Source organism: Bombus bifarius, unplaced genomic scaffold (genome assembly GCF_011952205.1).
Source record: "Bombus bifarius isolate JDL3187 unplaced genomic scaffold, Bbif_JDL3187 scf7180000007966, whole genome shotgun sequence".
NCBI classification, from domain to species: Eukaryota; Metazoa; Arthropoda; class Insecta; order Hymenoptera; family Apidae; genus Bombus; species Bombus bifarius.
In genome coordinates, this window is record NW_022884352.1 from 3102950 (window position 1) to 3128148 (window position 25199).

A 25199-nucleotide genomic window follows, 5' to 3' on the forward strand; every position below is an offset into this window, starting at 1 on the left:
CGTTACATTCAGGGCCGTGTGTCTCACCTAGTCGCGAAATAAATAGTCACACCTGCTTTCAAGCGTAGCAACCCTTAACGCGTTAATTGCTACGGCGACCATGGGTGACCCACGTTGCCAAATTTCTTACAACGAATAGAATAAAACGAATTTAACAGACCATCGAATTTTGAAGGTACATGATTTAAATGACATCGTCGGAAAAAGGTTCTCGAGTACGATATAATATATTGCGAGAATTAATTGTTATCAAACTGAAAGTAAAATATTAATAAGATTGGCGCGGCGGTCGACCTTGTTAAGGATATTGAGTTACATTAAGACATTCAGTTCGATGTTTCGGCAATTTTCTTTCTCATCTACGACAATTTTATTTATTTTCTAATACCGTGGTAAGATAATTGCTCTTATCCGTTATCATCTTACATTTCACCGTTAGAGGCCATTAACGAGATATTTCTCATCTTTCATTTATCAATAAAGAATAGTTATTATAATCGGTAAGAACGGTGGTAACGTCTCTTCTATTATATTGAATTATCTACTTTTTTTATCGGATTTAATAGCGTTCAAAATAAATGAAAATTTATTGGTTAGTTAAGTCTAAAGAATAGAGGAAGATGTGCGTGATAATTTAAAAATATACTCGTTTATTTCATTTTACATTCACAACCATATTTTGTATTTTATTTTATAATCACGAGGAAATAGAATTTCTTTAGAATTCACGAATGTCGATCATTCTTATATTAAACGTTAACGATCGACATTTCACCTGTCTGTATTTTATTCGATTTACGTAATTAACGCAATCGATTTACATAATCTCGAACATTTTTATAAAACGATGAATAAGAAGACGATAAAATTTAGAAAGGTACAATGTAGCTGCATACACAACTGGTCGTAGGAACGTTGGAAAAGCTGCGTTCCTAATTTACGCAATCGATTTCATTGAAATTCATCGCGCGAGATAGTTGGCTAAAACGCACGAATTATTCGACACTACCGATATCAAACGAAACTTTCTAGTACCATTAGATCTCTAATAATCTGCTGACAGCGAGCGTATCGAGTGTCAGACAGAAGGCATAGGAATGCAGGAATTTGCAAGTTAGGTGTGGCTACGCGCGTTAAAGAGTTACACGCTGAAGAATCGAATCCAGAAGTAACATTAACTTTAGAATGAATAATTCCATGCAAATCATCCTCCGAGTACTCTTCCTAGATTTTTACTTTTAACGCTTGGTAGTTTCCCTTTCCATCCTAACATCGTACGGTAATCGTATATGTTTCTGCGATTACTATTCTATAACAATGTTCTAGTATTTAATATTATTAATTAATCGTTACTAATTAACGTTAATCGTTCGTAATATTTTAGTATAATATAAATATGTCTAAAATATCCTCTATACTGTTTAGAGTACGTAAACTCTTGGCAATTTTAAATAACCGTAATTAAATAAATATGTATTACGATTCTACCATTAAAAAAAAAAAAAAAAAAAAAAAAAACAGGGTAAGAGAAAAAAGATAGACGACACAAATTGGTATAAATTAAAGTGAAATCAATGGTATATACGTATCTGTCGTGAACGTATATTCCATCGGAGCGTATAAAAACGTAATACCATAGAGCGACATAAACTATTCTTGAAATGCATTTCGTAGCTACGATATAACGTAACACCGTAGTCGGATTCCAACGAGAGAAACGATTAGAATTTCGAATCTTCCGTTGGTGTTTAACGCGATACGATTTTTACACGGTTGTTAAAATAGGGTTTATGGCGTTGGTGAAAAGCGCGAGCAGGGACGCGTGGGTGTGCTTCCGCGCTCGCCCATCGACACACCAAACGAGATTACTTTATAGCTATAATCTGTCGTGTTCCGGGCCCATTGTTCCTCGGTGTACGATGCAGGTATGCGCCGGTAGATTATACAATCTCATTCACGTGTACGCCAATGTATTTTTAAACGTTAACATTACGTTCCACGGGTGTTGTTACTGTTGCGATCAACCAGAACCGAGGAAAAAGAAAAACGGTCTTTGTCGTGACGGCTTTCGTTTCTTCGGAACAGACCACGAAACCAGATACGAGATACTAGGCGTAATGACGAGAGAAGGTTCCCAGAATAATTCTATTTTAGTCAAAGTTCGCAAATATTAGAATGTCTATTAATCTGCTATTCTATAAAACGATGATAATTAGCTCAAATTATATTAGTGCAAGATTAGATTGCATAAGGGTGAGAAAAATGCGTAGAAATTATACGCGACAGTCGCAAGAGGATTAGTCGACAATTAACGCCATGAAAAAGTTAGATAAGAAACTTGGAGTTGTTTATCCACGTAATAAGAGTAACGAGAAACCCAATCTGTAGTACGAATGCTAAAATTGCATTCAAATCCGCAGAAAAATATTTACGGTCTAGTTTTAACAGTGAATAGATTTGTTAGAGTTTTTTAAAAAAAAAAAAAGAAAAACGTCTTACCTCGTATCGACAATGCTTCGAAACAAAGCGATCTTCTTTCTTTAGACCTATTTTCGTTTCATACGATTTTAAAGAATCGAAGAATCGAATTACACAATCTGTAGCGATACCACGCGTTCGCCACTCTGTCCCATGTGTTTGTTTCTAACACATCTAGCATAACCGAGACAAACGCGACGGTAATAGGTTGCTGCGTGCTTCCTGTCGTTGCCGTGCCGTTCTGTTGTTAGTTTCCGTCGGTAAACATCGCTTCTCAGCTTCCTTCATGGAAGAAGACTGGCGGTAGAAGCGAAGTCGACCGAACGTATCGTAAAAGCAGCCTTTGAAAGTCTTAACGAGCGGTGTGTGCTGATAGCGTGGCGTTAGTAACGCATTGTTCCGATATAACAATACCATATTGTCGCAGCTAATGAATTCATTTTTTCTATCCTCTGTACCGCTGAAAGAAAGAAAGACAACTTACTATCGCGTTTGGAAAAAATTCCATTGACTTTCAGCAATCTGTTGAACGTGTCTGTTCGTTTTATTGTAATATTATGTATCGTTAGGATTAAGTTATCAATGCTGTTGCTAGATATTTATGCAAATCGATAGTCGTGGAAGTTAAGCGGAGCTTTTTTCCATTCGTTGAACATAGTTCTATAGAATTTCCAGTATTACACGCATTTTTACGTTTTCTTTCATATTCCACTATACGAGAGCCGTAAGCGCGAGTATACGCCGTACAAAAATCGATTTTCAATTTATGCAACGTACTCGCAACTATCTCTGAATAAGCTTCGAGGTGTACGTGTGCTCGCTATTGACTCTCGCTCGACTATATTTCAAATATCGATCGGAATAACAGAATAACAAATGGTAAGGAACTCGTTGGACAACCTATTGTACAAACTCGCGAGCAGAAACTCGCGCTATGTCAAATCGATTTAACCATGGTATAGCGCGATTCTATCGATATGGAACGTGCGTTTATGCAATTTTTATTACTCGATTTGTCTGTCCCATAGTCTCGCTTCCTCCACCTCCTCCGGTCGCTGTTCCTGCCTCGTCGCCTCCAATGTCGCCCTCCCCTCCTCTCCCCCTGCCTCTTCAGCTGCCCCCTTCTCTCTTGTCCACGTTATTCCTCCGTCATGATGTACGTTCTTGACCCTCCTTCTCCTGCTTCCTCCTTCGTATTATAGGACAGCGCCGCGGTAAGGCCAAGGGCACATTAAAAACGTGAATCACGCGGCGGAAAAGGAATTAAGGAATTGTCGCTGAAATTCCATAACGTCCGCCAACATTTTCGAACATTTACTATGCCCGATCGTGCCTCGCACAGGATGTCGTTACTCGTTCAGCGTGCTACAAGTTTTCAAGTGCTGCTTCCTCCGGCCAGTTGTTAAGAAGCTTTTTGCATTGGATCTTTTTTATTTTTATTAACGCTTTCGTTACGCTGACGCATATGCCGTCGCATCGATCGTTCCAAGAATCCTATCGATGTAATTTTTGCGCTTTTAGCCTTATAGTTTAGTATCGTAGATAAGATATCGCGCCGTGGCGATAGTGATCCGCTATTATTATTTACCCACTCGTGAAGCAATTAATTCGCCTAAATAACGAGCGATCACAACAGGTGCAACTTGCGATAAAAAAAGAATTTCTCGCTCCTCGTTTTTCTGCTTTCTTCGTTGTACTGTTTACTCCGTGGTATTGGCATTCTTCTTCTATGCCGATTGCCGATTCCATTTCACTTTCGTCACGATAAAGTCGAGTTGGTCGCTGGCCTGCAGAGGTCAGGTTATTTTGTATGCAAGATATGATCTCTTTGTTGCGCGCACGCGTATATAAGAAATGAAATTATTATCGAATTAGGTCGAATTAGCTCTTTCGCTTGTACAGTCATTACCGTTGTTGTTAGATACGTGTATCGTTATTTTTCTATCGATAAAATTCTTCCATCTCCAGCTGACCGACCATTTATTTCTTTCAGCGCATGTATTTTTCAAGATAATCTCTTAAAACTTTTTTTTTTTTTAGTTGAAACATCGCTAATGTAATCGCTAGTCGAGTATCTCTCGAGCGTTTCGCTGTTTAAACGCTTTTCTCTGTGTTGAACTTTGCTCGCGCGACAAAAATTACAGAAACGAAAAAATTAGATTTGAAAAACGAAATGGACAATTTTTATTACAGAGAACGTAATGTCCCTGGTATTTAGAATCGAAAAGTCGATTTATACGATTGCTCCGTGTTAAGTAAACTTCTTGAACCAAGGTTGATTTTCGTTTTTGGCGAATTCCTCTCGGAACCTTCGAAATCTTTTCGGATTACGTCATAGCCTTGTCGTCGGTGTTTCTTGATCTCGTTGCCATTAAAATACGAAAACAATTACAACCGTTTAATCGAACGATACAAGGATTCTACAAGGACTATCGTTTGTCCAAGTTGCATAAAAATAAATGTACATCTTCCAAAAATAACAATACACATATTCTTGCAAATGATTATTAGATTAGATTATTCTTGCTGTTGCATTTGGATGGCGCTTTAAATAACGATTCTGCTACATTTTGGCAACTGTTTCTAGGTATATCAGGGAGTACAATAAAGTTTAAAGGCAAAATCGCTTTGACAAATTTCTGACGTCAATTAACCGCTACTGACGCAAACTGATTGCAGGAATTATTTTTGGGCCGTAACATCGTGAAATGAACGCAACGACTAGAATATTCCATGTGGAAAATACCTTTAATATTTAACATCTACCATATAATATATCACATAGCTATACAGGGTGGTTGGTAACTGGTGATACAAGCGGAAGGGGGGGTGAGGAGGTTGAAAATATAGAATAAAAAATTTTTTTTTAATTTCTTTTTTTTTTTAACTTTTCCATCGAGACAACGATCTACAGTAAGATCCGTTACAACGAGACGCGATAAAGTGCACGCGTACCGAGCCAAAATTCAAAGTCGATTTTCTCGAAAACGAAGCCTCGAACGAAAAATTTGTATTCTATATTTTCGACTTCTTTTTTCGCCTAGAATCACCCCCTTCCCGCTTGTACCACCAGTTACCAATCACCCTGTATATCACTCTGTACGTAATTAATATTTTTCTTAGAAGATGAGCAAATTCAAATCGACTTGGAAGAAAGAAAGGAAACTAGATTTCTCGTAATTTTGATACGTTGATACGAATTAACCGTTCGTTTCCTTTCCGTTTACAGATTTACAAAACCACAAACATTCGCAGACTGTATTGGGAACGAGCTTCCACTTGGATGGGAAGAAGCTTACGACAAGCATGTGGGCGCATACTACATTAACCACGTTAATCGTGAGTATCCCGTATTTATCTAAATAGCCGGCACATTTCTTGCGCGATGAGTATTTTTTAAACGTCATTTTCGCTAAACGTTCCCCGGATGACGATGCGACGTAAGATTGAGGTTAGGTTAGGGTTAGGTTGGGGTTGGGTCCTAACCTTTCGTCGTATGAAACGCGTTGTAGAAAACGCGCGATGAATTGTTGGAAACTGAGAAGAATTACCACGAGAAACGTATTAAGCGGCTCCTTTCAATTTTCTCTCATAGTTATAGTCTTGAAAAAACACAGTTCGATAATGTCAGTTGATTGGAAAAAATTTCAAATGGAATGTCGCCTTAATGCAACCCGTTGGGCCTTAATGAGATATCTTGGCCGAAGCGTTGCACGACCGACATTTACAACGCGTGCAAACGATTGAAAGACACGTGAAACAAAGATCTATAGTCTTAAGGTGTATCTAATTTATCTGTTTGTTTTTCGATCGTTTCAGAAACCACGCAACTGGAGGATCCAAGGCAAGAATGGCGAGCCATTCAGGAGGCCATGCTTCGAGAATACCTTCAGACCGCACAGGACGTACTCGAGGTAAGTCTCCAGTGTCCTTTTAATTATTTTCGTCGCGTTGAAGCACGCGAATCGTCCATACGAAAGGGGCTTTTAACGAGGAACGTCGATTCGTGTTTTATAGTACAAGTTTATGCGTCAACCGTCCAACTAATTACGCTTTAAAACCTGATACTTTAGCAAGTTGTATCGTATATTCGAGGAAAATTGCTACCTATTTGAGAAACGACACGATCAAACGAAATTATTATTTTATATTCAAATTGTTATTTTAGTTTCACCTAGAACTCTTAGGCAAAGAATTATTCTATTTTCATTAATCTAGAAAAAGATACGACTAATGTTGCATGGAGTTTGATTATTCGTCGCGGTAATTCGTTACAGCCTCGTTTACTTCCACTGTATTTTCCTATTATCAGTTACATATACTTTGGTAGTCTGAAAAGTTGAACTGATACGGAAAATATGTTACAGTGTGACAGTTGTACGCTGTATGAAAGAGAGAAAGCACAAGCAAAACGTTGATATACGTAATTCTTCATTTCTCGAGACCACTGTAACACATGGAAAAGCAAGAAACTATTTAAAAAATTTCACGACAATAAACCAGGCGAAACTACAACACCGAAACATTTGCTTTAAATCTAATTTTACTCGAGTTTGTTTGACTTTCGCGAAGATTCTCGTTCGTCGTTAAATATTAATTCTCAAGATGAAAACTCTTTCACGATACTGTACACGCGTTGCTATTGAATTTTTCTCCTAGCCAGATGAAAAATTACCATGACAGTGACATTGAACAGTGGATAGCGCAAAGGCAAACAGATATTTCTTCTCCTGTGCACCCTCGGTGCCGATGAACCTCCGTTAGTTGGGATTATAAGCAGCGAGGGACCGATGAACTTTTAAACGAGGGACGGTGGGAGCTGTAGACAGGAAGTTATTTCGTGAGAAATCATGTTACTTCCGGTCACTAGCCGCTCCCCTTCGCCCGTTTGTATTCATATTTGTCGCCGGATCGGACGATTAACACCGGATTAACTAGTTTTCCCCTCTCGACGAGTCTGCAGTCCGGGGATACGCTTGTCCGCTCTCTTACGCGCTTCGCGGTTACATCATTCGAAAAGCGAGTCTTTTACGATGAGTTTACGTCTCCTGGACTTTCATTGTGTCACTGTAAAGCAAGCGAGTAATTAGTTAACGCATACTCAGCGTTGAAATCGAACGAAAGCTCGTTTCTCATTTTTAGTTGGCGTCTCGTAATGTTCCTTTCCTCTTTCATCTCGCTCGTTCGGTATTTCATTAAACATCGGTCTATGAATTTTATCGATCGATTGCTTACGTATACAGGGTGGTTTATATAATTGGCGGTACAAGCGGAAAGGGGGCGATTCTACGCGAAAAAAGAAGTCGAAAATATAGAATAACAATTTTTTGTTCGAGGCTTTGTTTTCGAGAAAATCGACTTTGAGATCCGGTATAACGTACCGCACGCGTACCGAGCGAAAGTTCAAAGTCGATTTTCTCGAAAACAAAGCCTCGGACGAAAAATTTTTATTCCATATTTTCGACTTATTTTTTCGCCTAGAATCACCCCCTTTGCGCTTTACCACCAGTTACCAACCACCCTGTATATTAGGCTCGTCATCGGTATTAATCGCTTGTTACGGTAAAAGAAATTCGATCATTTACCATGAGAAAATTTGTTCATTAAGGTGTTAATATGGAATTTCAATACGATCTTTTATATTTGTCATAGATAACTTTCAAAGTGAAGGAAACAAGGAAAATACGTTGTTCATCTTTTGCCTGTTTTCCTTAATTTTAATCCAGCTACCTCGTTGCTTCTTATCTCTTCTTTTTATCTTATTAAAAATGTTTTTCTATATAAATGCGAGAGGCAACGCGTGGAGATCTGCGAATAGCTGGTATCTTCGCCAAGAAGAAATTATAATAGTTGGCACGTCTGACGGCGCGTATATGCGATTTACCTTCGATTCGTCGTAAGAAATTTTCTCGTGAAACGATTTCGGCAATACGTTACGTCGATGTAGCGTCGCGTATTCGCGGAACGTGAATTTCCGAAAGTATAAATGCCAACTGTGCGAAATTCCCGCTGCCTACGCGAATATTTCGCGTTAGTCTGGCGCTCCGCGATTCCTTTCCAATTTCAATCAGAAATAAATATCCGCTATTGCCAAGGATATTTCACGTTCGTCTGTCTGCCAATCTTCTTTCGATAATATTCCTCCGCGAATTTCGTACATCGCCGGAAGCGAAGGAACGCGACTTTTCGCGTGGAACGCGACAGGAAGCGGCAGAATGTCGATGTACGGTATATTTATTTCGGTCGAAATACTGCACGCCTGATGTCATCGTCGATTTTCAAGATTGGCTCGTGGCTCGATTCTAGTTTCGTGATTGTCTGGAGACTTCTCGACGACAGTCTTAGAACGCGTAATCCGCGGGGTGAGAGGAGTTCGTCCCGCAGACTAAACAACGGCTTGTCTCGCCTTTTTATTTTTTCTCCATTTTTAAAGAAGAGTCTAATGTTTTCCCTTTCTCTCTTCTTTTGGAAGTTTTTAAATACGATTACCGTCGGTCATCGAATTGCAAACGTAAAACGTAAAATCTCTGTAAAACGTACAAAACATTGGAATCGTGTAAAGCAAGTTTTCTTTGTTATACTAATTTAATCGTTCGTACGATTTTTGCAAACCACGTCCGATAGTGTTGTGCGTGGCTAACGATTGTTTTCATGTCTCAATGGCAATGAGACCAAGGAACACCGATGACGAGGCGCCATGACGCAATCTTGAGGAATTTCGAAAGTTTCATAGAGAGGAGGAATTGGCGAAGACGAAGATTGACCTTGGTTGCGACGAGCTTATTTGTTATTGGAAGGTTATACGATCGGTTTTTTAATTTACCGAACGATAGAAACGTTAAATTCTTCGCTGTTTCTCTATGCTGCTCGTTTCTCTGTTTATTATGAATCACGAATCAGAAAAAAATCTTGCTTTATTAAATGATCAAAGTAACGCAGTATCTAGCGAAGTTTAAGTGAAAAACGAATGCAAGCCAAAGAGGACGTTATACATCAAAAAGTCAGAAGCAGAACAGACAGCAGAAATAAGTGGGATAGACCGTGATAATTCTATTCGCTTATTCATTTTAATAATTCATCGATCCAACTGGGTCAGTGTTATACTTCACGGTACTCAATTATTAATTAGCCGAGTAGGTTGCCTGGTCTAAAAGCCATCCTAAACTCGATCAACAAATGGATGTTTCTTTTACCGAGAGACTTTCAAAATTACGAACTTTTTTCCGTATGACTATGCATCAGATTCGGTTGTTTGAATTTCTCGGGTCATCTACATAGATATAAACTTTTTCACAAGTAATACGTTCTTACGTATACGTACTTCTTCGTTACTTTCACTCATTGTAGATCCTGTAAACGAAATTTTCAAGCTTTTTCCCCCCCTCGTTACGTTTCCTTTTAATCCTTTCAGTTTCTTAATTAATTCCACGTACACTTAGTTAGTCGTATCGTCGCCTGTTACATTTATTCCAATATCCTGATAAATTTTACATAACCGTCTATATAAAATACAAATAAATAAATAAATATAGTAAAAAGTGTTCGAATACCATCGTGAATACCATCGTATTGAAAAAAGGAAAGTCAGAATAGGCTGTGATGAATCGAAGATCGTTCAGATTTTCGATGGGATCTATAAGATTATGAAACTGGGGTCGTCTCTTTCTCGTTCGCCAGCAATGGGAATTCTATCGTCTTTGTCGGTTCTCCGCGTTTCCAGTATTTTCCTTTTTCTCTCAGTTTTTCTCGCTCGCTCCCGCTTGCCAGCGTACTCTGGCTCCCTTACTCCTGCCTCTACGATGCCTCACGACTCTCTACGAGGCAGCGAGATGCGAGTGGAATTTTAATTGCCATTTATTTTTGCTCGCTCGGTTCCCTCGTACCGCTCGTCGCATCGTCTCGCGCGGACAGATACAAAACCGATTATGACACCGCCGGAGGAAGTTGCAGATCTCTCGATGCTTTAAATTATACAGGGTGTTCGGCAACAAATGGCAGAGAATTTAAGGGGCGCTTCTACGATACGGAATAAGACGAAAACGAAGAACAAGGGTGTGGCGTTTCACACTTTGTTTATTAGTTGTTAGCGTTGTAAAAAGCAACCAAAATACCCCCAAGCCTGGCAAACTTCTCTATACGAAGGAATGTAGGGCAGCCTAAACGATGGGGGGCACAGTGATCCTCAAACTTCAAAAAGATTACAATGTTCGATACTCAAATTCCATAGGATGGCTTTATCTATTTTCCTAATCGTTCAAAATTGATCGAGACGATATATTGAATGTTAAATTGGTAAATAATTTTAAATCTGTAAAATAGGAAGAATATAATAAATTATATTTTTCTCCTGTGATTTTTATACGTGCATATACGAGAGCATCGTTTTGCGTATGATTGTTGCATAAAGATCACGCGAAAGCGACGTATTAGTTTATTACATAATTACGTCGAAATCTATCGCCAAGCGCGGCTCGATACGATCGAGCTCTCTCGTAACAGTTCTCATCACTGACCAGTCCCAATCATTCTTGCCCGCGATACAAACGAAAGAAGAAATAGGTATATCGCGACTCTTGGCAAATAGGAACAGCCAGCACAGTCTGGCCGTTAATTTAAAACGTTCCGACAGGTGTAACGTCTAGTCCGAAGCGACGTTGGCTCTACCTAGCGATATGAACGTGTCTGCCGAGGAAAGTGTATCGGATACCGAAATACGTAAAATATACATATGTACGCTGTGTACCTTCACGCTCGAAATAGTGCTTGCCACGTACATATATACGTACACAGGCGCGTTTCGCCGAAGACGTCCTTTTATATGTACATATATGCGTCATAACGGTTTCAGAGACTGAAATCGCAGTCATTGACATCGTCATCGGTGTAGCCAGTGGGGCCAAATTCTGAACGCCGCTTCTTTCAGATTAGCTTCGAAATCGTCGCAATCGCCGCTTCAAAATACCTTCTTACGCGTGAACGCGCGAAGGAAACACGACCTTTACGTGTATCTGGTAGCAGAATATTCGTTAAATAGAACGAGGTGAGCACAATCGAAGAGTTCGCGGCAATAAGGAGACAGGTCTGATATATTGGTCGATTTTGCGTTTCCATTTATGTAAGATTACTCAAATTACTGGATAGCGGAGTTACCTCCTTATTGCAGCAATTCGTTCGATCAAAGAAACGAACATCGGCAGAGGCTGTTTCACCCACTAATTATTATAACGAGTACTTCATTTTGTACATTCTCTGTACTCTTGCGTGGATTTTGTTTCAATTTCCAACGAATGTATAAAAATTCGGCGGCGTTCGCATTAGTATCACGTTACGTAATCGATCTCGCCGATATTCGGCAATGGTATTCGAACGCGTGTCACCGAGTTTCTTCTGCACTCGAGGCCGAGCTTTTTTCATAATGCGCTGCTAATAACCCTATCTGTATGTATATGTATCGAGGCTGTGTATCCGTGGGGACGCTCGTACTCGTTTACTATCCCCGCAAAATCGACTATAACGATCGCGTCGCGAGATTACACGGTTACGATGTCCGTGTGCCATTCGATGTAGCGTGGGCCGGCTTTAGGACGACGGTATCTTGGCAAGTGGGCAAGCAGACAAGCGAGCGAAGCAAAGCAGGCAAGCTTGCCATGAGAGATTGGAATGTCTCCCGTCCGTTCGAACCCTGTTCCCCTCCACACCTTTCCACCACTCTCCGCCCCCACCCTGCTTCCCCCTCGTGGCTCCGTGTCTCTATATACTGGCCCCTGCCAGTGACTTCCTCTTCTCTCTTCTACGTTTTGCTCTATCTCTCTCCCACCGACGCTGTCTTCTTATTCCATCGTTTCTCCGCTGGGTCCCGGCGTGCAAGGTAGCGGCAAGTAGCGAGAAAGAGAGACTGGATGCGTGGCACCATAGCGGAAAAGAGAGAAACGGTCAAAGAAAGACGAAAGGCATTGCTAGCGATGGGGTTAACTTATTATAGTTAGTCGTCTTACATAGTTTTCGAGCTTTTCGGCGCCAAGCTTGCGTCGTTTGATAAAGGTTAGGATTCGCGCATGTGGTTGCTTCGCTGAGAAGCGTCGATCGATTGTTTGGTAATGTTGCTCGTGGAATGTGGTATTTTTAACGCGTTAAACGCGGAGCTAATTTTGCTCTACGTTGCATCTAGACGGCGTGTAAATATAGGAAATGCGTCTATGCATAAACAGGGAAAAAAGTTCAGCGTTGTTGTCCAAGCGCCGTTGCCGTAGATCGAATGATTTTTTTGGTTTCTTTAAATCGTTGATTAAATAATAGTAGCTTCGATTTCGGACCAAAGTAAGTTTTAAGTATATATAGAGATGGTAAAACGTATTGTTCTAATTGAGTTTAAAAAAACAGCCTATATCGTGTATATATATATATATAATTGTAGTTGAATTCCCAGTAACACATCGATAGGACGATGGAATGAAAAGAGAAATAAACGGTACGATGAATGGTGTAGGATGGTGTGGAAAGAGTACGCGAGGATATTGATCCCATCGCTAAGGCGTACTCTTCTCCCAAGTTTGAATGCATCTTGAAGAAAAGATGCCAGTTCCCCCAAGTCTTCGAGCCTGTCCTCTCTCGGGCCTCGGCCCTGGATATTCCGTCCTCGGCTGCTTCTTTCGTTCCGTCCTTCTCCGGCTGTGTCCCCTCTGTCTTTCTCTTTTTTTCTCTCTATTCCCGCGCGAATGCGACCCTTTTGGCGTAGTGGCTACCGGTGTTACGCTCGTAGGGCCCCCAGGCGGTCCACGAATGGATTCACGAAGAGCTACGAGGACTCCCGAGGGTGTACGATCGTGCGCACGAGCAGATGTGCTACTGTCCTTCGATACTCTGGATGATGCCCCGCGGTGCTGCGAATCGACTATACCGTTCGCTCTTTCGCACGAGCGCGCGAAAGAAATAGGATGGCCGAGGAACGCAGAATATTATCGTTACATAGCGATCGACGTGGCTCGCCATTCGCATTTTTAGCCTTTCCCCATTATGCTCGTATGCGACTGTCGCGTGCTTTTTGTTTCAAAACGCGTACATATCATATGCCCGTCAAGTTCAAGTTCGTCGAGGACAAACGAACCAAGTATGTGTACGTGCTTACTAGATTTATACGAAAGGTATAATTCCTTTATTTCTTTTACCGCGACGCTTCGTATTGTGATACATATTTATCTACATACATAGGTATCTAAGTAGATGCGTTATGAATATAAATATACGTATATTTTTTAGTCTCGTTCTTTTCGTTCGTTATTTTGTTGCTCGGTTACGGTTTCGTTAAAGGAGAACGAACAGAAGATTTTGCGTGAAATTCTCATACGCGGACGTGGACGCGGACACGCTGGGAAGGGTTCAGCTCGGAAATACCGTAGAAGAAAATAGAGAGCGCGGTAAGGAGCGCGACCGGCCTTACGGCGTTGTTGCTCGCCATTTGCCGACGCAGCTTTTCACATTCCTTAGGCTCTCTTCCAGGGGCAAACAATGTTAACGACCACGCGAAGAGATCGAGATTCCATCTCTACCGAGCGATACATAAATAGGCCGACGCTTTTACCCGGCGACCAGATATATACGTACCCGCGTTATTATTCCTTTTTGTAACCGACTATTTTTAGACGCCCGCCGGAATTTCACGCTTCTCTTTTTCTTTCTTTTTGATGTTTCTCCCTTTACCTCATCCTTTTTTTTCCCCCCTCCTCCATCTACCTTCTCGGCCGCCTCCGTCGTTTGCTGTATGTCGATAATCGTATTCGAGGTTGAATAATCACGTTTCAGGAGGTAAAAGATAATACAGGAAGGCTATACTACTATTTTTTATTTTTTTAAGTTCGCATATTCCGCATCCTATAAGGGAGTAGTTTGAAAATTCAGTATATAGCACTTCTAGCATGTGAAACGAAGAGAATCATGGTTACTGTTACACAGCTGGTAATTTACGTTTCAAATAGATTCATTAAACAAGTAACTATTAGTGCTGCACAGAATATTAAAAAGAGAGATCTTGTATTCTTGTCGTTCAAAGTATTTAAATCTTAGTTATCTGCCACATCATCGAGTTCTCTGAATATTCACACTATATAAGTCTTTGTCAAGTAAGAAATCAATCATTTTAACACTTGTGTCGCGAATTTTTCTTGTTGCTCAACGATTCTTCCATCTATGACACAAGTAGGAACATTTGTCGCATTAAATGTTTAAAAAAAATAAGAGGAAATATAACAAAGTTGTCTCTTCGTCCTTGATAATACTTGTATGTCAAGCTATGGCAAAAGTAAATCCGGAACGTTTCGGGATGACTTTTAAGAATAATATGTTGTGAGATATTTCAACATTTTAAAGCATGGAAATGTTATATACATATAAAAGACTTTAAGAAAAAATCAAATAATTATCTTTGCAACCGTAGAAATTACCCAATAGCAAAGTAAAAAATCCACGACTCTTTCGAAAAAAATATACACACAACAGCTTTAAATCATCAATAAATTCATGATTTTTGACTCTGTATTTTAGTAAAATCATTTTGATAATGGAAGATATTCAACTGTCTTTTCCGCGATGATCTATCTTTTACCATTCTATAAAAAAATGTGAATTATCGATCACGTGTGGCAATCGTCAAAAATTTTCTGCAATTTTCATTCCACTTAACTCGCTTTTTCTTCCGAGGATGCGTACGTGCCTTGGACCATACGAACCGGCTTGAATCACGAAACGATCGTCTCTTATCAACGCAGGAATGCATGAAGGCTGATTATCAAAGACTTATCATTGCCTGATAACCAACAGCTAAATGACGTACCCCAGATTCAGATCTGGCTACTGTTTGTCGTCGAGTTCGCGAAAAAAAAATCGTCGCAATTCTACAAGGATATGATTATCTATCATAGCTTTCTCCGATTGAAAAATAGTTGAAAATCATTTATTTAGCAACATTCCTCTACCCATATAGATATAGACGTATTTTTAATTGGCGTTCTGGTAATACGTGTTACATTTCGATCGGCTATTATTATAATCTTCTTATCTCGAAGTATTATCTAAATGGTTAATCGAGTGTGTCGATGTTATCCCTTTCTGGGATCGAATTTTTTTAATTCGTTTAAGTGTATGAACGTTGCAAGGACTTTCCGCGATCTTCAAGATCGTTTCTTATCGCGTCGAATGAATCACAAAAGCGACGAGAGTTATAAATATTCAGGTGAGGCGTCACCTGGGAATTGTCGCGACGAAAATTACATTTTCTCTTGAACGATGGCAGAAAATCGACGACGATACGAATCGTTGTAACGATCGTGTAACGGGCTGACCCACGAGCTCGTTCTTTTTTATCTGGTCAAGTTTAATTGGCTGATACGTCGATTTCCCTGAAATCTCAATATAACGCTCGACATTCATCCAAAGGGAATGCACGAGCATCAGATGCCGATTTCTCCGAAAGGGAGAGCTCTCCGTAAAGCGATATGCATACCGAATACGTTCGTCAGGATTTCTAACTTCTTCTCCACGGTGCTCTTCTTGGAAGGGCGACACAAAAATGTGAATGTACCGTAGCCCTTCTCAAATGTGCACAGCGTATTCTTTTTTCCTTCTTTCTCCTCTCTCCGCTTTCTTTTTTGTTTTAACACTTCTAGAAAATTTCGCATCTTTTACTTGTATAGTTACTGAAAACAATTTACTTCGTAGTAGGAGATACAAACGTTATTTCATATAGCTTATTCATTTTATATACGTATGATTTATTAGAATATTTGTTTAACATTTTCGTACATTTCATTGTTCGAAGTTTAATATTTAATGCTCATTTTCTTCTTAATTTGTTTAGCGTTTTCCAATTACATCACACTATTGTTAAGTTGCTAGAAAGATATGCGTATGATTAAACTATATCAGGCTATAATAGGTTAGATAGGAATTATATCAGTATCAAAGATGTTGACGCATAAAAGCGATTAAAAATGATAACAAATTAAATATTACCGTGTAAAAATATCGCCAGTGAACATGATTTCTTTTAATAGAACCGTTAAGGTTATGGAAAATTATCAGTCATAGAGGTTTCTTTGGAATTTTCACACATTCATTCTATTATAAGATAATGTAGAAATAATTAATGGGAATTAAGTGTTTTTTAACTTATGTATTTCGAGAATAGATTAGTGTTATTTTATTGATTAACCTGGTTGCGGGAAGAAAGATAACTATGACAAAGAAATAGAACGTTTTCATTGTCTGTAAAAAATGGCATAGAGATAGTAACATAGGTCTAATCGATACACGGCATCGTTTTACTGAACGACTGCTAGCGGTGATCAATAGTTAGTTTCGTGTTGCACAACATAATTGATAACAATTCTCTTCAATGAGTGTCAAAAGATCGCGATAACGTTTCAATGGGTTAACACTGTCAAGATTTTATTACTTACGTTTTTGCATTTATGCCGAAAATATTTCTGGTATACGTTATACAATTAAAATTCTTTCTTTTCCTTTACTGGGGGGGGGGGAAGTATCAAGAAACTGATCAATTACTTGTTCATAGTCTTACGTACGAATTGTACAACATTCAACTCACAGATTCAGCGAAACTTTTATCTTACTGTTATTAAAGAAAAATCGTTTGTAGAAACGTACGTTTCTTATTTTTACATCAGAGAATACTCTATTCTGATCGCCCAATTCTCAAACTTAAATTTCGCGGGCTTTCCTTTTGATACGAAAACGCCAGAGAGAAAGAGCATCCTCCGTATGCGTTTCGCGCGAAGAGATAGGATTGCTGGAAAGTTAAGAGCTTTTGCTCGGTCCGCGCAGACACCTTCGTTCGCTGAACGGGGCATCGAGTTATCGGTATGTACACCACGATAATGGCATCGCATTCCATTCATATCAGCATCGCTCGTTCGCCACCGCAGCCTACCCGCTCTCTTGCCTCCCACTCCCTTCCCTTCTTCCCTGGCGGTGGGACGTTCGTATGCGCAGGCTCGTTCCATCGCGCCAGGCGCATCGTCGCGTCGCAAACCAAGACGCGACCCGAACACGCGCTCGATGTGAACGCACCTTTACGCGGCCGATCGTCATGCTGGCTTCACCTGGTGCGCATTCCTTCTGCAACTGTTGGAAAACGGCTCCCCGAGGAAACTTATCTCGAGAGAGAGAGAGAGAGAGAGAGAGAGAGAGAGCGAGCAGCTTGTTCGCGATCACGCCGATTCCACCGGCAGTGGGGGCTTTTTTCTATTTTATAATTAGATTTTTAGGCCTCGGTGACGCGACTGACGTGTATGCAGGTTATGATCGTCGGCGGACGGTTTTAGCGGCAATAAGATTTGAAAATACTCCAGTCACGCAGGTTTTGTGATAAAGATCAATGACGAAAAGGTTAGAAATATCGTGAAAATTAATGTCGTCTTTCAGGAAGGGGAAAACTTTAGAAATTTGTTCATTATTATCGAGGTTTTCGTTTAAAGTTTTCTTAATGTAGAATTTAGAACGATATTCCGCGTATTTAAGACAGTTTGGGTGTTTAGAAGAATGTGTTCAACGATCGAATCAAAGAGCTGTGATATTCTTCTTAGTTCTGTGATTCTTTCCGAGAAGTATCCTGTTAGGAGATAATTCTTAAGAGTAATTCGTTGTTTATTTTTTTATGTGCTCAAGGAATCGAAAGATGTCAAGTTATCGTTATTTATCGCATTTCTTGTTTTATTACATACTTCAACAAGTTATCTATTTTCACATCGTGCAAATTGCAAGCAAAAAATTTTGCTTTGCTCCATCGTTGTAGACAGTTTCGAGTTTTGCGGTAATTTGAATGACAGTTTAATCTAGAAAAATTGTCTCGACGGGGAAAAAATCTTTATACAGTCAACATAATTATCTCTGTTGTTTCTTCGCTCGAACACGAGGGCTTTTGAATGTGAAGTATCTGTATGCTTGTAACATCTAAATATACGTTCACCGTTTGGTGTATCGAGACGATAAATAGCAAACACAAAATATATCCAAACTTTCTCTACGGAGAATTCTTATATCTTACTGATAAGGTAACGGTGCCAGGTGCCGTTGTACAAACGTGCCCGTCCCCCTATACGCTTCTCTGTGATTTATGCGTGTGTACTTATTAAATTATTATTTATAAACTTATCGACACTATTGAATTAATAGTCGTCGCAAACGATATACATAATGTAATACTTATATAATACAAATTATAAATAACATATCTCTCTATTTATAATTATACAATATACAATGATTTGGAAAATGTTAGGAGAATGACCTTGAGAAAATTTCACGCGTATTAAATTAAATCTTCCCCTCGTGTTTTGAGATTTAAATGATCTATTTATATAACTTCTATCTTTATCGAATCCATCAAGTACATTAGATTAGAGGATATTCCATATAGATTCCTTAAATGTTTTTAATTTTTTTTATTGCCTTAAATACATACATGTTGATGTCACTAAAGCATAGTGGGATTCTTGTGGTGTCTAATTTGGCGGGGCGCTACGATACAACGCAAACCGGAATTATTGTGACGGTATCAATCATTTCGTTATCGTGACATCGAAACAAACACACAAATATGTTTTACATGGCACGGCAGTACGTACGATTTGATTCTGTATAGGTCTCCTCGACGAGCCACTTCGTTTAATCGCGGAAAATCTCACGATTAAATCATAATAATTGATTGTCTGTTCGAGTGTTAATCGTTCTATGAATTAAAACTGGAGATAAGGAAAGGAATTTATCTGTAATTTTTAATTTTTAATTTTTGCCTATTATTATTAAAAGATGAAATTATGGAAGACGGAATTATAGCGTTACGATACAATATTTTAATGTATAGATTACTTGCACATGTACGTGTACATTCATTCAAACAACGTATACATATTTATGAACTCGTTGAGTTTCAACCGTTTCTTTTTAATACTCCGAGAATTGCATTGTTAACGCTTGTCGTTTTAATTCATTGAGAATAATTATCAAAGAGTAAAAAAGAAGAAAGCGATGATTCAAAGATCAAAGTTCTTATATGTATATATGTACACACATGCATACTATGTACAAATGAAAAATGGTTTCGAAGTAAGTTATACGTAAATATTGTAAGGCCTAAAAGCATGAAATAAAAGAAGAGGAAGATTTCTCAAGGAACTTATATGATAAAAATTTAATATTTCTAAAAAGTATTCAGATTGTCTTACGATTACGTAATTTCACAAGGTTTTGTATTAATTTTTAAATTAGAGATAACTGATTGAATATTTGATATATATATATGTATACATATATAGCGATGGTGATGTACGATTTAGTCGTATATCAAAAATATGACTTTGAGCACGTGTGAAGTTGCAGATTGTGGCGACTTCTATTGGTGAGATTGCGTACTGCACGTACAGTGCTGGTCCTATATGAGCTGGTATACAAGTTAATCCCGCGCATAATTCACACATTCCAAAAAAGACTCTTCGATGGAATTTGAAAGTATTTCTTCCGTTTGATGTTTCGAACAATCTCGATATCAACAACGATTTCTGTAATAGAGTGCACAAAGAATGATATAAACGTGGATTTTGTTACGAAATCATTACTTAAAACAACTTCAATAATATCTTCATTTATTATAATGGAATCATGTGTGTGTGTGTGTGTATGTGTATTTGTATCATATCCATGATGATTGTATAACGAACAGAGTTCAACAATTCTTATACGAAAGTAAGTAGGATTGTTTTATTAGCCATTAATGTGAAAACAACTCTTAGCTTTATAACTCATAGTCAATCTAAATATATGCTCGATTATAATTCCATTTGCGAGATTGATAAGAGGGAGACGAAATAGTCATAGGGAAGGAGGAATGAAAGATGACGCATTGAAAGTAAGAAAAGAGGAAATTGACGGAAGGAGAGGAATGCCCGAAAGGGTGTAGCGGGTCACGTGTGTATAGTCGGCCTCTTGCATTAGCCGTGGATCCTCCTTTTTCTTTTCTTCCTTCCCTTCTTCTCTCTTTCTCTCGGGAGCCACGTGCGCCCCAAGAAATTCCTCTTTTGTATCCTTCAGCCTTTGTTCGGCAACAGCTGTCCGGCCGAAGAAATGCTTTTCTCCATCGTCAGTCTGCTTACTGCTGATTCTTTTCCCTCTCTGTTCGCTACCACGTCTAAGTATGAATTAAATTATCGATTCTCTGCCTTCTTTTGTCGATTCGTGCGACGAAGAGATTAAGAATCACGATTTAACGCGAGTACGTCGACTAACCATTTAAATTATGTCAATATTTTCTTCGTAATCGTTAATTCGTAAATTGTCTGTTTTTAGAGACAGATCATTACTTGTTATTACAAATACGTAATTGTATTTGTTCAAGAAATATTTGAGGAATCCAGTTAAACTCGAAGAGCACAATTTCATAAATATTTTAATTTTAGGTATTTCCAGCCAATCAGCCCCCCAAAAGACTATTTCTTTTTTATCAATTTTCGAGTAACATTTCACAAGCATTAACTTATTATTATCAAGGCAACAAGAATTAAAAGGAAGACAGAATGAAATTTACTAAACGTTATGAAAATGCGGTTTTTTCAGAAAGAGACAGAGAAAGAGAGAGAGAAGTTGTCACAAATTCCATTTCCTTCCATGGAATGCGGCTCACCATTCCCCTCTACATCATTCCATTCCGACGGCAATGTTTAAAAGTACATCGAATCATGATTCTCTCTACCCCCGTAATTTCCTCATAAATCATCTCGAAAATTCCCGAAGGAAACGGTTCTGCATCCGTGCCCTTAACATTCGCCGGAAGACGTTGCTTTCGAAATTTGCCGCGGTTGCGTATTCAGAAGAAAATGCCACGAATGCGTCCAATTACAAAACACCGCGGGCATTCCTGAACAGATCCGTACGCATAGTGGCCCGACACTGGCTCCGCGCGGCTCTCTGCTATCTATCCCTCTTTCTTCGTTCCTCCTCCGATGGTATGAGCGGCGGAGAGTAGTTGGCGCACTATAAAAGGGGGCCCTTCGCTCGGAGCGGGGCCCCGCGGATCGGCGTGCAGCGTTCAGATAAATATGCGGGAGGGGCCGGAATTCCTCACTCGGCTGCATTCCAATCGCTCTTCCTCCTCCGCCATCTCACCACTACCACACACACAAACATCTCCCCGTCATCGTTATTTGCAGCCTCCGTCGCACACTACCTCTGTCCCGGCCACGCAGCAACAGAACAACCTAGCGATCCCAGTATGTAATACCAACGAATACCAGTACCGCCGGTGACAATAACAATAACCACGCGTGTCCGTAATAACCTTCTGAATACCCTGACAATGAGCGTATATACGAAGGAGTTGAGGTTAGCTTGGATTAGGTTAGGTTAGATGCTTGTTCGTGACTTTTGTAATCTGCTTTGTTTCCTTACGGCTGAAGTGCAGCGATATTTTTGGTAATAAGGATGTTCCGCTATTATTAACAACGGGCATTGTATTTATATCTCACGGTGAATTTGCTTAGGATCTTGCAACGTCGTAGAGCAAAGTTTATTATTTAAATTCGTGAATGAATTTTTATGACGAAGAATAAATTCAAAATTGATATATATATATATATATACCCGATGCAAAGCAACAGTACTGACAACAATTTGTCGATTCGCATGCAAGTATGCGTTACTGCTGTTCGTCGTTTATGGACTGTCTTTATTTTCTCCCTTCTCTCATAATTTTTGCGTCCCTTCCTCGTGTACTAAAAACGTAGATTCTTTTCTGGCTTTTACAGCATCTATAAACGCGCGTATATGTACTCGAGTACCGACGTAGAACTCACGAGTACGTGCAAACGGTTTCGCAGGAATTATTATTGTAGGTGGTGGATCTTCCATTAAAATGCATATACAGGACCTCTAATACGAAGGCTGACCCTTTTGGCCGAAGATATCGCTCCTTTTGCAGCGCTGGCATTCCTTACCAATATTTCTCGAAGAGGAATTCCTTAATGATACACGAGTGCTGCGTGCTTCGTGCTTGCTGCTTCGTTCTTCGCTCCCTTCTGTTGGTACACGTGCGTGATTTGCGGCCTAGAGTCAGGTCTCGATGGAGAAAGTGTTTATTCGGTTTCCTGTCACACTCGTCTGGCATTTTTTCTCCATCGCTAAAATCGACGTATGACAAATCGCGTACAAGGTCACGTTGTACTTTCGAACTATTTTAAAGATGCATAACACATTGTGTAACATATAGACCACCTGCCTGGTCCTGTAAAAGTAATCCAACATGTTCTACAGCGGCGTTTTTAAATGACATTATAAATCTGATCTTTTTGTTGAATATTTATATTTAGAAACATCAATATTTATACTTGCATATACAGATTGTTCGTGCTACTATTTTCTGGCAATGCAAATTTTTTTCTAAATGGTAGATCTTCGAAATGATAAGAGACCGAGTTTCAAGACCCTTTTCCATACTTAATCCTACTACCGTGGCATCGACTAATTAAAAATATTTTTCATGGATTTTCCGTAATAGCAAAACGTATTCGACGTATCAAAGAAGAAAGTGCCACAGAAAGCATTGAAAAGAGCTCCGTTCGCAAATCCAGAAAGTCCACATAGCATCTTACAACAGTCCTATGTAAATGAACAGGAGGTGACCTCCGCTCATAAGACGACGTTAACGGAGAATAATGTATCTCTCCGACCCATAATATCCGAATAACGTAACACATGTCAGAGTGAGAGACATTCCAATTGACTTATGGAACGTCTCTAACCGGAATTCGTTCGGAACGAAAGAAGATTCCCGCGTCGCGTCGCGACGGACATGTCCAGCGGAGCGTGGCGTAAAAAGTCAGCTAAAGCGGAAGAGATTTCGGGATGTGCTATGCCGGGAGGACGAAGAGGAAGCGACTCGAGAGATCTTTCGAGGGAGAAAAAGGAATGATAGATACGTAAGGGAGATGCGAGCATCGAGGTAAGAAGAGCTGCGCCTCGTGGAGGTGGAGAACGAGCGATGGAGGAGGAGGAGGTGGAGGTGGAGGAGGGGAAAAATAAGAGGCTCTTTCCGCGAGGCGAGCGAACCGGCTCGTACTCGATAGCATCTGCGGAGCCTCCGACAATAATAGTGTGGACCGAGAAATATGCGCGCGGGGCCCGAGCCCTGTGAATCCTTCGGCGGTTTTGGGGTGGTGAGGTGGTGTACGGAGGCAAAGCTCGCCTGGTGGGGCGAAATTCTCCGATGCGTAGCGATGGGATCGATCCGGTGCTTGTAATTCCCGAACAACTCGTCCTTTTGATTTTTCCCTTGCTCGCCACTCGCGTGTCGCTACTTTCATGAAAAATTGTGAATATGTTTTATAGAGACGATATTTTCGTGCAAATTGGTCCCACGAATATAAAATAGAAAAATATGTCCTGAAACGCGAGCTTTCTAATTACTTTACAGGAAGATAGTCCATTCCGTTCTCTTGCGGAGGCTTTTTTTTTTGTAAAAATGCTTGCTTTTGTACAAATACGTAAGTTATCATTTTAGTGGAAACTACACGAGAAAGAAGAAAAATAGTTTGCAAAAAAACTTGGAATAATTACCTGGAATTCGTAAAATGTGCGTAATTTGGACGAATGTAAAATTGAATTAACGTTATGAAAGTATAATAGGCATGGATTATCGATCAGCGACGGTAATGAAATAAATCGTTAAGATGTGCAAAGGCAGGAGAATTGGTCCCATCACTACTGGTACGGAACGGGCCTTCTGACGGAGAGGGGACATACACCAAGGTCCACCGGGCCTGTTCTTAGATGATCAGAGACACGGCTGATGGGCCAGTAGTGGCCCCAGAAATTCCAACAAGGACGAGGCATAATGCGCGACTCAAGGTCGGTTCTACTACCGACCAGAGAGTCCGAGATGGGACCACGTTCAGCAGGGTCGTACTGTGACCTCGTCAGGCCTTCCTTCCCCTCCTCTCCCGGTTCTCGGGCCCCTACTCCATCCCTGCTGTCGTCCCTTACAGGCTGGGCTCCGCCAGCGACAGGATCGTGCGCTCGCCCCGCGGCGCCCTGCATATCAGGCCCCTGCATACCACCACGACATTCCGCATCGCTGAAAAAAATGTACGTCCTCCGGGGGTCGATGACGAATACTACGGTGAAATTCGAGACGCGACCTCGTCGACGCTTCGTCGTTCGGCTATTCGACGAAACTATTCCGTCGGGTATACTAGTCGTGTACGTGCGCGGAAACGAAATTAACGGTTCTTCTTCGTTGAACGTCGATCGGTGTTTTTCTCCTCTGTAATGGATATTTTGGAAAATGGAAGTATGGGAAATATTTGACGAGGAAATATAGGTCAAGAGAATTTCTATCGACGAAAGAATTTTTAGTTTGATGGAACTTTCGAAAGGAAGAGATGGAGGATCATTGAAGATGAGAAGGCCTAGGGAAGGAGCAAAATTTCGACACGCGATATCGTAAATATTCATGGTGCGTGAGCGAACGCAGCACGTGTGTGTACGTTCTAGTATCAATTAGATTCACCAGGAACGAATACCGCATGAAATGCATGGTATCTGAAAGGAAGAGGCAAAGTGGGGGATGCGGAGAACGAAGAAGGTAGAAATTGTTGGGTAGCGAAAAGGAGAAAGAAATAGAGGGAGGATAGGAAAAGTAGATTGGGAGTGGGGGGCGCAAG

At 40.1% G+C, this 25199-nt stretch overlaps 1 protein-coding gene and 1 long non-coding RNA gene across 5 annotated transcripts in view; one reads left to right on the top strand and one right to left on the bottom strand.

Moving 5' to 3' along the window:
* The window catches only part of LOC117216990 (protein kibra), a 42694-nt gene that overhangs the window by 7102 nt on the left and 10393 nt on the right, over positions 1–25199 (top strand). For all 4 annotated transcript variants that reach the window (XM_033464259.1, XM_033464240.1, XM_033464231.1 and 1 more), the window contains 2 exons: positions 5708–5817; positions 6298–6392. In XM_033464259.1, coding sequence (XP_033320150.1) covers positions 5708–5817; positions 6298–6392 — 205 coding nt within the window. The remainder of the gene's footprint in view (positions 1–5707; positions 5818–6297; positions 6393–25199) is intronic.
* On the bottom strand, positions 20234–21710 carry LOC117217074. Its single transcript, XR_004489471.1, has 2 exons — positions 21167–21710; positions 20234–20674 (listed from the first exon to the last, which is right to left on the bottom strand). It is a non-coding gene; the product is annotated as an uncharacterized LOC117217074 (long non-coding RNA).